This window comes from Rissa tridactyla, chromosome 6 (genome assembly GCF_028500815.1).
Source record: "Rissa tridactyla isolate bRisTri1 chromosome 6, bRisTri1.patW.cur.20221130, whole genome shotgun sequence".
Lineage (NCBI taxonomy): Eukaryota > Metazoa > Chordata > Aves > Charadriiformes > Laridae > Rissa > Rissa tridactyla.
In genome coordinates this window covers 19551281-19565473 of record NC_071471.1, presented here as the reverse complement: position 1 = coordinate 19565473, position 14193 = coordinate 19551281, and the positions used below count along the sequence as shown (strand labels likewise).

At 39.7% G+C, this 14193-nt stretch overlaps 1 protein-coding gene across 2 annotated transcripts in view; it reads right to left on the bottom strand.

Moving 5' to 3' along the window:
• CLSTN2 (calsyntenin 2) overlaps nucleotides 1-14193 on the bottom strand; it is a 393047-nt gene that overhangs the window by 22820 nt on the left and 356034 nt on the right. For both annotated transcript variants that reach the window (XM_054206959.1, XM_054206960.1), the window contains one exon: nucleotides 1505-1671. In XM_054206959.1, coding sequence (XP_054062934.1) covers nucleotides 1505-1671 — 167 coding nt within the window. The remainder of the gene's footprint in view (nucleotides 1-1504; nucleotides 1672-14193) is intronic.

Below are 14193 nucleotides of genomic sequence, written 5' to 3'. Positions count from 1 at the left end.
TGGAGCAGCAGTGGGCAGTATAAAGGTATTTTTTCCAAGCCCATGACACAACAGACTACTCGAATACTGTAAAATTCAGGGTGTGACAATAAGGAAGTAATTACCATGCTTTTAAGCATCATGGACCAAGTGTACACTGCTGTTATTCATGTAAAATCCCAGCAAAGAACTTACTGGTAGGCAGATACACATGCGCTCCAGAAAACCCTACCTGCTCTTCGTATGCATTGCCTTTTAAAAATAGCTTTTATTCTTAAGTGTTTCATTTTGCTGTGAGAGGCAACAATGTGAAATTCTTAATGATGTCCTTGGTATGATGAAGAAAATAGATATCTTTGCGGTGTTTTGCTCATATGTAAAAGCTAGAGCTATCAAAATTCCTCTTTAACTTTGCACTTTCAATCTAATTTTTACCATTTTCAGAAACATATTGGTTATAGTACACCACTGTAACTTAGCACCTAGACAGACATTTGAGTGTATTTCAGGTCAGTCTCCTATCTTGTATAATGAAAAAGTTTAGCTAATAAAATGTAGTACATAGCCCTTCCACTGCACGCTCCAGATGAAGTGTTAGAGCACCACCCTCCTCCCCACTGGAAAAACACCGGTGCAGTTTCACAGGATACACGGTCTGCAGCCAAAGTATCCTCCCGGTTTGAATGTGAAGCTCAGCTCCTTTGGAAGGTGGCATTGTGATTTGTGTGCTAGGAAATAGCTTAAAAGTGTGTTTAGATATTAGGCCTGCCATCTAATAATGGTACCAGTAAAGAGAAACTGACAATGCAGCTCATGTAAGTATTATAGAAGTTGGAGTCACAATCCTACATATGTAGCTAAAAGAATAGAATTTGCTTACAAATGCAAAGTAATCTGGCCACTATGTCAACTGAAACAGGATTTCCCTCTGTCTGCTGTTCTCCAATCTTAGAAAAAGTGTTACAATATCAGTAAAGATAGTCATATGTATAATGAAGACGGATAATGCTTTATACACAAAACCGTAAAATTTTGATTTCTTGACTTTAGGTTTTTTTATTGTCCAGTTTTCACGTACCATACCATTTTCCTCTTGGAACACACTGGAATTTTCAATACTATTGGATTGGGACTTCTTTTGGAGTTGCCACTAGATGAAAGATATTCCACTTACATTCTCCACTGCTTTAAAGCTACTTCAGATCAAAATTCAATAATTCTTTGGAATTGTGTCTATTTCTGTAAAACTACCAAAATAATCATGAGAACAAGACCTGGCAATTCTTATGGACTCTGAAATATCAGCAGCACCTTACTTTCTGAGTATCTAGCTCTGCAATAATGGAAACATTTTTCTTTGCAGTGTCACAGCTCTTCTACTGTTCCGCTTTTTCTTTGCATGACTTTATGGGAAATTACATTGCTTCTGGGACTACATTTGTACTGTGTGTACTCTACCTTGGGCTCTCCACTTCATAAATCAGCTCTAAATTTTTATCAGAGATTATGTCAGTTCATCCCTCACCTTTATTCCTTGGCCAAGACTCTCGAGAGAATTAATATCCAGACCTTCCTTGCAGGCCTGCAAACAGGAAATCACTTTCTGACTCTCAATTTTGCCTGGTCGGATAGTAAGACTGGCCAAGCTGCCATGGAAATACTGAGCAAATCTGGGCTTGGTGACTTCACCTCCTGCAAGAAAGAGAACATAAAATTGTTATTGATACCAATATACAAACCACACATCTAATCACTTTATCTTTTAACACGTTTAAAGAACTGATATCCACTTTAGCCAAGTGTATTTGAGATCCCATTTACTGTGATAAGTGGAATTGCTTTGTGTGTTGTTGGGTGGTACTTAGTAGCAGCCTGTCTTTAAGATTCTTGTCAGTGTTCTTCCAGTATTGTATGCAGGTCTTTATAAAGCTGTGATAACACGCTCTGAGACGAAACATGGCTTCCCAAATCTGTGTACAAGGAAGCACAGCATTTACTAGAAGTGAATTGATGAATTATTGGAGTGATCAAACATGAATTTAAAAAAAAGTTTGAAGTCCAACATTTATTTATACAGAAACTGTATTCTCAAGTTTTCTATTACAAGATCACTTACACAGCCTTTGCCTTTCTCCTCCAAAAAACATACTACCTGAAGTTCTTAGATGTGCTAAGGGTCATGGCTCTATGTAAGCAAACTGCCATGCTCTCTACAAATGGTTGTCTCTAAGGATACGGTGTAAATTCACAGCAGTGAATGCAGACCAGTGCACAGCACTACGCTAAAAGGCTCGCGGTGCTTCCCTCACCCAAAGCAGCTCGTTTGGTGCCAGCTGAGGTCTCATCACTGTATGTTGCATCAGGCCCACTAGCTACACTCTGCTCAGTTTCACTCTAGGCAGCTTCAAAGGAAGACTGATCTTTAGGAGTTGTCAATAAAATGTGATTACTTACTGCCCGCACCAGTGATCATAGCATCTAAATTACTCTTGGGATATTTAGTGATTTACTCACCCTCCTCCAGGAGAATTTTTAGAGCTTGTCTTTCCTGCAAGCGTTAGCTATATGTGAATTACTACTTACCTCCAGCCTGAGAGGACTGAGAGTGCCACGCCACAGTGAAGCCATGCAGACTAATTGGATTAGCAGTTGATAAGCTGTTGTAATTGGTAGATAATTCATGTCTACAGTGTTTGTAGCTTTAGTGTCAAACAACCTATTTCTGCCAAGCAAGGTAGCTCAAGCTTGAACTTTAAGATTTGCGTGTGGACTGGGGTGCAAATTTTCTTTAGGCTGATGTTGCTACCTAAAAGCCTGAAAAACATCACTTTTAGTCTGTGCAGTACGAGCACTATGAAGAAAACTTGAGTTATTTTATTTAGTGAAGAAAATACACACAGATGTACCGAGAGAAAAGAAGGTGCCAAGCAGGCTGTTTCTTCATAGAAATAGTCAGGTTTTGTTCTTTTTTGTTACCATTGCAGCACAAACTGCCTCTCTTTTTACCCCAAAGAAAGATCCTCAAGGAGAGATTATTCTTCTCCGCTCTTTCATTCATTTCTCCATTATACAGAAAACTTCTATTGGGCAGAATTGTTTTGAGGTTTCACAGAAACTTTCATGTATGCAACAGCTAAAGTGCAGGATTAGTTTGCACTGTAATTTCAGCCTTTCTGATACTTACCAAGACAATTATTTGGTAAATAGATAGTGCATTATGGGGACCTTGGCTTTTCACAGCAAAGATGTTGTTATATTTATCTGTTTACATTGTCTTTAAAAGTACATCCTGCCACAAATACAGCAGCAATGTATCTCAACAGAAAAAGGTAAGTCAAATTAAAAAAAATAAATGCAAACCTCTCCCTAAAAAGGAGACAAAAAGAGATAACCAGATGAGAATTTACAGAAGAAAAAGGGAATCACATTGTGCTTTGAAGTTTCAAATTCTCATATTCCTAAAAGAATTCTGAAGACAGCAAGTTCCAAGACTAAAACACCAACACCAATCCTGGAGCTTTGAAATTTAGAAACCTACAGTAAGTCTGCCAGTAGATCTTAGTAGTTCTGAGGAGATGCAAAATAAGAAGCAGTGTCAGGTAAGCGAACGTATTTAAATGTGAAACTAGCTCATTAAAATGTATAAAGGACTAGACATGAAGCTAGAACAAAGAATTCAGTGCTGTGGCTACCCCTGACAGAAACAAACAGGATAAACCAGTTGAAGTAAAGCTATAGAGCAACATGACTGGGGCTTACATCCATGAATAGGAATTTCAGGTTTGGATTTTTTTGATTTCCTTTCATTTTATTGGTTGTTCTTTCGCTTTGGATTAGTTCTTCTCTGGTGTCTGCTTGACAAAGCACTTCCAGTTACATTGCTAGGTCATTTACAATGATACCGTCATTGCCCATGATACAGTCATCTGCCCGACCACTAATATAAAAGTATGAAAGAGAATATGAGTGTTTCCGGGAATAAGCTTTTAAAATGCTCTGCAAATACAGGCACTACAAAAACAGTGAGTATTTGAAGAACTTGCCCTGTTCACAGGAATAAGGTTGGTTTTTGTGCAGGTGTATAGATCGATTTTGGACTGTAAAGGAGGGGATGTAATCTTTGTTATGGAGAGGCTATCAACTGCTACGTAAAAAACCCAAGTATTTCAAGAAAATGTGAGTCAAAAATAGCTGGGACTAGCTAGTCTCATACTTTGTCAGCAGAGAAAATCTGCAAAACTCTGCCCATGGTTACGCCAGGGCAATTCAGGTTGTGACAATTGCACTAGAACAACTGAGAGCAGAGCCTGCAGGGACACTGAGGGATGATACAGTCTGTCCCCTAGCCCCATGACAAGAACATCTGTACTTAATCCATTCTTCAGAATTGCCTGAGCTGTCCTAAACTCTTCTGAAGACAGAGGCTCCCCAAGCAATCCACTCCAATGACCACTGATCCTTATAGTTGGAAGTTTATTCCTAATAGGGAATGCGATCTGTCAAAATAAGGCCATACCTTCCCTTTTCCTTTGCCAGGCTAAACAAGGCCTTTTCATTACATCTTCTACCTAACACCGTAGGCTATGATTATCCCTGTTGCTTTTCCTGGAACACCTGCTATTATCTGAAGTACTAACCATAACCTCACGTACCTTTAACCTTTATATATGTTTTATGTAGGACATGTCTATTAATCCAGGAGAGTGCAAATACTTGAATACTAGCTTTTTCCACATGAAAAAAACACAAGCACTTAAACAGAGAATGCTATCTCACACTTTATTAGAAAAAACAGACTGCTAAATAAGCCTTCCATAAGCACCTTTTACCAGAGTTAAAGACAAAATTACATACCCACCAGTTTTATCCTCGAAGGTGAACAGAAGTCATTATATCTGACTCTTATCACGGCTGCTTGTAATCGCAGCATGTTGACATTTTGATATTCTTCTAATTCAGCAGTGGAGAATCTTCGCGGCTCAGTGGGGTATGTTATCTTGCAGATGTGTTTCAATTGCCAGTAATTATTAGATTGCAAAAGGACAAAATCCAATGCAATAAAATCGGGCTGCAAAACTCCAAACCCTTGCTAAAATGCAAGGAATGGCTTAAACCCAACCTGCTACAATCCTATATTCTAGCTTTGATAAAAGGGATTACTGGCAATATAGTTTTTCAATGTCAAAAAATGTAAGAAGAAAAAAAAAAAGAGAATAAATCGAAAATCCTCAGCAATTGGCTGTTTTACTCCTGTATCAGCGTTTAATTCATGTTGGTTCTACCATGTTTGAACATTGTCTTTCCTTCTGCTTCTGCAATCTAATATTCTTCAAGTATTTGACCTCAGCTTCTCGGTGCAAATTTAGCCCAGGATGGCCAATCTCCAAGTCCTAGTCACTCTAAAATTCTTAGCTCCCAAGATTAGATGAGTATAAATATATTTAATCCAGCGTGAAAACGGTAATTCTGTGGCGTATTAATGCAGAAAGTGTAATTGTAGCTAATGCTGATAGTAATATTTTTACAGACTATTATACAAGTTCTTCCAAATGCTGATCTTTTCAAATAGAGATCGTTTGACCACCAGCATGATACAATTCATGCCTGTGCAGCTGACAGGCAGCTCAGAGCCACTGATTTCATTGGGCAGGAGAAATGCTCAGTGCCACGGTCTGAATTTGACTCATCACTGAAATTACCACATGCTAAGAAACAGCTTGTGAAAAGGCATAAGCTACTCCCAGCAGTTCTTACTGCTTTAACACTTTGAATTTAACTCTTTGGTCCAACATCAAACTGAGCCTAAGCAACAATATTTTTGAGATAATGGAGAAGACCTATATGGATTACGCAAGCCTTTGGAGTAACCATTCAGAGAAAAAAGCGGAGCTCCAGTGATGATGATCTTGAGGTAATCCAAGTGTCCTAAAAGTTTTTCTACTTTCCCATGTCATGGTGTGTGAAAAACAGTGTTTCGTAACACAGCATCTGCCAGTTTCTATCCAGAGGTCAGGCCATCCAGTTAACCCAGATTGCCTCAGCAAGTTTTGTGGGATTTTTTTGCTGTCAGGGTCTTTATGCCCTTTCTTATGAGTGAGATACAGCTCAGCTACAGCTCGCCTCCACAACGATGTTACAGCATGAAGACCTGAGAGAAAAAGAAAACCTACTCCTCGTCTGTGTTACATGTTGCGTTTCACTCAGCTCTATATTTATTGATTACTACAAATTAATATGCTGAGTGCTAATTCTTGGGGGACAGTTAAGTAGTTAAGACTTAGCTCAATGATACAACCAATAAAGGAAAACAGAACCTTCCCTACTGTCAGTCAGGCCGTTAGGTTGATGTCTGCAACACATAAAAGACTGAAACAGCACTGGAGAACAACATCGCTTATTCTCATTACAGACCCTTGCATGACAAATTTCAGAAGCTACTGTTTTTTTTCCCCTTCCTTAGATGTAAATGTTGTGGTCACTATCACAGTTGTGATGCAACACAGGCCACAGTGATATTCAGCCCTTGATGATAAAATTGTGTATTGCTTTTTCCACCTGATCCAGCATGCACATCCACTCCCAAAGTCTGGCAGATACAAGAGGATGGATGTTGGTGTTTTGGCATTAATTCACTCCTCGTAAAGGGAGGATGGTGTCAACAGCCTGTGGGAGGCATCCAGAGCAACTGTTACATACATAATTATTCACTATAATGCTGTTCACTGCTGAGTCATTGTCAAAGTAGTATGCATCACATTTTTCACTTGCTAAAATAATAACTATTTTCTGGATGGGGATTCTTCTTTTTCTGTGCTGGTTCTGATCTCTTCTGCCTGGAACTCTATCAATGGAGAGCAAGTAGGCCAGCTCGGGCACTGGGGCAGAGGCATCCCTCCCACCAGAACTTTACCCATGGTCACCCTGGTGAAGTCGTTCCGAGTTACCCTCCTTTTCTGCTAAGCGTGAAAGCTGGTGGAGGCGAACAAGTACAGCACACACACACACACACACACAAACATGAAGACATACAGAAGACATACAGAAGGTCCTGCTCTGGCCTGCTGGGCTTCTCACCAGTTAAAACCATTATAGCAGACAGTTGGGTTATGGTTCTGAGAAAGAGACAGCTGAGACATAAAATAGGCAGAGGGCTCAGAACGAGCTGCAAAAAATAAAGTGCATGCTGCTACTGGAATTATCTAGATAACTAGAATTATCCAGGTCTACTAATGTCCCACGATATTAGTTGCAGCCTAAGGGTAGGGGTAGGCAGGGACACCTCCTACACTGGGGTCTGGGTGTTCCTTCCCCACAAGAACTTTATAACTCTGACGTCTGAATGTTCCATCCCTCCTGTGCTATTCACAGCTGGTGCCTGCACTCACCCCCAGCAAGCCCAGCGCCACAGCACGCTGGAGCAGCAAGCACAAGTCAGTGAAGGACTCATACACCAGAAAAAGAAGTATATGCTGCACCCACACAGCAGCCCTCAGTGGGGGGTGATCAGGCTGCCAATGAAAGCAAGACTTTACAAGATCCCTGTGTCTGAAATATTACTAAACAGTCACAAGCCCAGTTACAGTTGGTGCCTGAAATTTCAAATGTAACAGATCCAATGTAGAATTAACCTACTTAATTTTAGATGATGTGTTGCAGATGCCTGTCCTATTTGTGGGCAGGCCAGTCAGGATGACTCCCTTATACACATGGAGGAAAACAAATGCTTCTAGTATACATGTCACCTTGTAATAAATAGCTAGAATCTGTCAGATGAATAAAAACGTAGGGGGTTAAGGACTGACATCTAGCAAACGCTTTCTGATCCCAGCTGTGAAGAGGTTCTGTTAGATAAACATTGGGGAGTTCAGGGGAAACTGAAGATTCTCAGGGTTCAGACTTTATGGGGTTAAGGTGCATTCACTAATGAAGCAGAGCCTATTTCCATTACACTGTTTTGGTTTGGGGTTTTTTGGGGTTTAGGGTTTTTTTTTTATTTTCACAGTGGGCTGATATAAAGTGTGACAGAATTTGATTACCATTGAACTTTACAGTTGTATTGTTTTGACTTCAGAGATGTAAAGTGCTGTTTGCATTTACTTACCAATCTCCAAAGAACAATCACGCCGTTTTGTCAAAACAAGTGACTTTATTGAGCTCACAGATCTCCTTTTAGGCCTTATACCCTATCCTAATAATGAGCAAGTAATTATCAGAGCAGTCTAAGCACGATGAGGTTTTTACTGGAAATGATGAATCAAGAGAATTTGCAACTGAGATGTGATTCTTTTAAGACATTCTAGACTCTGGTTATACTGAGCCAGATAATTAAGGAATAATTCAGGGTCCAAACGTAATGACTGAAGTGAATCTGGAAGCAGCTGCAAGATATTCTGGCTCTGAAGTCCTCAGGTCTGAGCCCCAGAATTTATCCCATCTCTTTATTATGGCAGCTGGGGGAGCTGGGTGTAGTTCCCTGACAAGTAGATTGGCTGTTAAACAGAATGAAACCTAACGTAGATTTCAGGATTTCATAGTCCCAACTAGAGACTCAAGCTTTTATACTCCCAGAGCTTCTCAGCACAAAAAAAGTTTTAGTGTTTTTTTTATATCATTCAGATAAAAATTACTCAGAAAATTACTCATCAGACATGGCAGTATTTAAATCTGCCCTTGCTCTTGGTAGATACCGTAACCTGATGACCTCACACAGACAGCTTTAGACTTTAAAGCATTATCTGAAATAAGACAAGTACTGAGAACACTAAGGGCTACCTGCTCTTAAGTATCCATATGCTAAACTATCTCTGTACAACAGATATATAGATCAAAAGCGTGGTATAACTTACGCTATTTAAGATATTTTTTTCTCAAGATAATAAAATCACTCTCTAATCTCTCACAATTAAGCCAATATATTTTTGTTATTTCTAAGGGAACTGCAGGAAATAATGACTATCATGATAAAATGTTACAATCATATATCTTAGAGTAGATCACAGTCCAAGTGATGCTAATGCTGCCCAAAGAACTACAATCCTATTCTCCAAATAACATTCCTGTGCTGGTATGTAGTCCCCATTGCAGAAATTCAATTAAATAAGGGACATACATCTATGCTGAATTAGTGACAGATTTGAATGCAAATTCAGCTCTCCAAGAAAACACCCTCCTAAACTAATCTTCCACGTATGCTTGTATTTCTGCTACAGCTAAAATTCCAGCAAAGGTTTGTGAAGTGCATTGAAATCCACTCCATCTTGGTTTTGATGAGAAGGGCAACACAGAGAGAACACTGCTGTACTAACAGGAGCATCCGCACCCAGGTAGTCAGCATCCCATTGTGCTGAAATCTACCTTGGTGCTATTGCATTAATTTGTTTGCTTGTGCCACTCCACTGAGGCCTCAGGTTGGTGCAAGCAGCCCCCAAGGCATGATCCACTGGTGTTAGGATGCACAGCAGGGGGTAATCTTTATCTGTTCAGTATCTTAATTTCTGGGGGGAGTCCAAGGCCGAGTGATGCAGGCTCTGCTGCTACACCGCCCACAGTGTATTTGGCTCTCAGTGATCTGAGCCCTCTCCAACTTCTAACTCTTGCCATTCTCCTTGCCTTGAATAGTAAGTCAGTACTCTGACTGCAACTTTGTGATTGCTATGTCAGCAGAGTGCTGACACACAAGGTTAATAAGGTTATTTTACAGAAGGACTCTATAAAAAAAATTGGTCTCCAGCCTAGGTTAAGGAAAGAGAAAAATGACAGGAGAATACAAAAGAGAAAGAGAATATAAAACAGAAATTACTTAGAAAACATAAATTACAATAGTCTTCTGCTATGTTCATGATAACAAAGTTTGCCTGTTGATAGACTTCTCCTCAAGACCTTCCTCTGCGCAACGTGGCCAGCATAATTACACTGTGAAGCTCCAGCACTCTAGAATGGGTGGCATTATTAGGAATAATGACTCACAGTCACAGTAAGCTACAATATAACCTTGGGACAAGTCATTAACTTGTGTCAATACTTTCCTGATAGGACTTTGGGAATGAGACATAAAGAAACAAGCCATTTTGGGAGGGAAAGAGTATGAACTAAAGACCTTATCTTTTCAGAGAAACCTGGAGGAAGTCTGTTTGCAATCTGTGGTACAAGGGATGATTAGACTACCAAATCATGTAACCTGCTCCTGTCTTCTGGCTGCCTTTGCCACAGAATATTAGCAATAAAGGGATCAGAATGGGAACCTATAAACCTTGGTTTAATGGAAGAAATATCTCACTCTGTAAAAGGGTCCATTTGCTACGTCCTCAGATAAACTGAATGAAAAATAATGAACTGAGGAGAACTTAGTAGGGTAAGCTCCTGGAAAGTGCAGCTCCAGGATAAGCTAACCTTAATTTGTTTGTATTGCTTAGGAGAATGAAACGGGATTGAAAAAGCTAAAAGGGAAAATAAGAACAATTTTGTGGTTGATCAGGAAGTCTGATTCTATTCTTGCTCTGATGCAGATTTTTTTAAGTGACCTGAGGAAAAATCACCTACTCTCTTGATGCTGCACTTCATTCTCACAGAATAAGGGTAATTCTACTTCCTTGCTGCAGAACTGTTACCTCTTCATTGTTTGGAAAGCTCTTGAGAATCTTGAGCTGGAAGGGCAAAGCTAGACTATTTTTATTACTAGAGAAGAAGAGAGTAGAAATGAGAGCCGAAGTTGAGCCTTGAGGAGCTCTCTGCTATCCCGATGGACCGTGTCTGCTTCTAACACGCATTCAGGGAGGTAGGGCTTCAGAGACAGTGCCGGGGTCACACTTCCCACATGTTCTCATTGGTGTCGTCTGTTCTGGGAAGCACACATACAAGCAAGTCAATTTTGTCCTTTAGATACCCTTGAGAAAGAGTAGGTTTTGCCTCAAAATTTCTTTCACCATTAGAGACAGAACAGCACTTTGGACCTAAATAACCCCACCTACATCAAAATCACACTTGTGACAATTATCTGTGATTTTGTTCACTGATGTGAACAAAAAAAGGCCTTTTAAAGACGTTAATATTACATTACATCCTTAACCCTAAGTATCTACAGAGAAAGGTGTCAAACTTTACCAGGGTACAGAAAGGCCTAATTTCAGGACCAGCTGTACTAGCACCCCAAACTGTTCATTTCCACCCTCAGTTAGTTCACTAAGAGTCCAGGTTGCTTAGCTCTGTAGTGAGCATTACCTTTTCCAGGCCTAGTGTCACTGAAATCACAGCTAAGAAGTAAGTTAAGATTTGCCACGCATGAACACTGGCACTCTGTTGGAGACAGGCTGCAACAGCTTAAGAAGTTTCTGTCTCCAGCTGTCACTGCTCTTGGGTCACATGTAACGGAATCAACACAAACAGTTTAGCCTAAAGATAATGCTGTAACTCCCAGCCCCAAATAAACTACCTCCCCTAAAGTATAGCACTATTGAACATGAACTACACAAAATAAAAAAGAATTAACTCTATGCTAACCATTGTGATAGGACTGTCATGGTTTGAGAAAACCCATAATAATTTATTGTTGTTTAGACACTTATTCTATCACCTGATGACCCCCTCCCCACCTGGAAAGGGGAACTGGGGAAAGCAAGGAAACATGAGGGTTGAAATATAAATAGATTAAATAGGGTAAGACTAAATAATTAACAATAATACTAAAGAACCAGTATTAATCCGGATACCAATATAAGACATACAAGAATTATACTCAGCCTATTATACCAGTTGGAAGCTGTGCATTCCCTGCAGTGGACACTAAATGTCAGACACCACAAGCGCAACGGCCTTGGGAGGAAGCGAAGAGCTCAAGGGTCCGGCACCGGGGCAAGGAGTTTCTCTGGACTGTCGCCATCAAGGGAGAGAGAAACTATGCAGCAAACTTTCCAATTTATATAGAATGTGATGTTCATGGTATGAAATAATCCTGTTGGCCAGCCTGGGTCAAATGCCCAGGCCTTGCTCCTCCTCATCCCTGCACCTGGCAAGGCTTGAAAACACTGAGACCTTGAATCCCACATAGCCTAGCTGGCTGTAAAGCAAATATTTTCACAAATTCAGACACTAGAGCGTTCCAAAAGTGCAGTTTTCCCCAGCATTAGAAGAGAAATTAGTCTTGTGTCTCTCAACCCAGGACACAGGACTCTAAATCAATGAGGTAGCTCTGCCTAGGTCTTCCCTTTAATGAGGTCCCTGAATAAAGAGAAAAGGTTTTTAAATTTTAAAAAGGAAGATTCTACTAGAGTAACATCTGGAATACCTTATTTTAAGTAGAAAAAAATAATATTGATTATGCCAGAACAAAACATAAAAATGTATTTTTTTTATACAACTTTCCTCATGCCCAATGTGTCATTAAGGCTGGAAACTATCCTCCAGGCTTGGGTTTAGGTAATTGAGTGACTTCATGGGTTCAGGAAACTTTACCCAGTGCCTGACAGACCCCAGCAAAGTTTTTTTTCTGTTGCCCCGCTCTCTGCTCTTTCAGCCATCTTCACTCTCTGCTTGTCTCCAGACACACACTGGGACCCTAACTTCTGCCCCCCATATCTTCTTGCCTCTTAGAAAAGACTCTGCCCTTCAGGAAAAGGCTAATTTTTCCTCCATTTAGGAGAGCCCTAGCACTCACCTCACACTATTTGAAGAAATATTGCATAAAATCAGTAACAATAAAATCAGGCATGCTTTTTACACTACCAAGGCAAGGGTAAGGATGTAGGAGAGACTTGCCCATTACAACTGGAATGCTGATGTCAAAAAAGAAGAAAAAGCAAATGGTTTGATGCAAATGGGACAGTGAGCACATCATAGGCTAAAGTTTAAATTTATCGTGTAAGCCTGAGAGGTTGCACATTTGGTTTGTTTTCATGTTAGATTCAGGAGAACAACACTAAACTTAAACTGCTCTTATATTTCACCTGAACAGCTGAAGGTAGAAATAAAAACTAACCTAACTTTTCGTAATGGATGCTATAAACACGGCTATAAAAGTCAGAAAAGAGTTACTCTGGAATTGGAATATTAATATTAGAAAGTATTAATCTCAAAGAAAAGAATTCTCTTTCTGTGCCCGAGACTCCTGCATGACATAGCTCTGAGAAAGACAGGAAGGAGGTGCAAGCATGATACTTGCTACATAACCTCAGGATGGGTACCAGTGTGAGAGATGAAAACACCAGGGCTGAAAGTGTCACTTGGCTCAGATTCCTGGAGAAACAGTGAACAATTCCCAGTTTCCACACCAGAACTGAAAATTGTCATATATAAAAGGGTAAATCCTTCACAGCAGTAGCAGATTTTTCTTACTAGTGCTAACAGAGTAAAGCAGTTACATAAATTACAATTCTTTTTGTTCTTGATTTGTTGCTTTGCCCTCTAAATACAGTCTTCTTGCTCCCCACCAGTTCTTAAGCTGCCCCACGGTAATGTCATGATGACTTACTTTTTGCTGTGAGCACATCAGAATTGGTGCGCTAAGAAAAAGTAATGTTATTTCTTCTGGTTCATTTAGTGTCTGAGTCGAGGTTGTTTTTCAAATAATTTGACTTTGATAAATGGATACTGGATACTCAGAACTACAAAATGGTTTAGTAAAGACAGGGAAAAAAAAGTCTTGTCCTTTTTGAAGGAAGAGGTTAGAGCCTGTGTTCCTGTTCTGCCAGCGCTTTGATGAAATGGGGAGGAAACAGTCTGAGCAAACCAGAGCTAGAAACTCCTCATATCCTCTTAACAGAGACTCCCCTGCACGGCTTATGACACCAAAATCACTGCATATTTTTACTGAAATAAATCATAGATGGTTGTAAAACAGTTTTCTAACACTTTGAAAATGTAAAGGTTTAGACTGTTCTTACCGGCCAAAATGTATTATCCTAAGTAGAACCAGTTAAGTTACACTGAAATTATAGTCAAATTATTTGTTTGATAGATCCACTTTTTTCTTGAAATATATGGATCTTGAAATGAACACTTTGAAGGGAATAGATTGGTTTTATATTTGAATAATTACCATTCACCAGACTGAAACAGAGTGCTGAATCTTATAACAAAGCGACTTTCCATACCATTCATTTAAAATAGTTTGAGGTGAGCAAAACAAACTTATTACAAGATAAGCTTTGCCAAAAGCAGTATCTTGAAATCTTCTTTCACATAAGCATTAAAAGCTCACCTTTTTGTCTGACACATGACTTT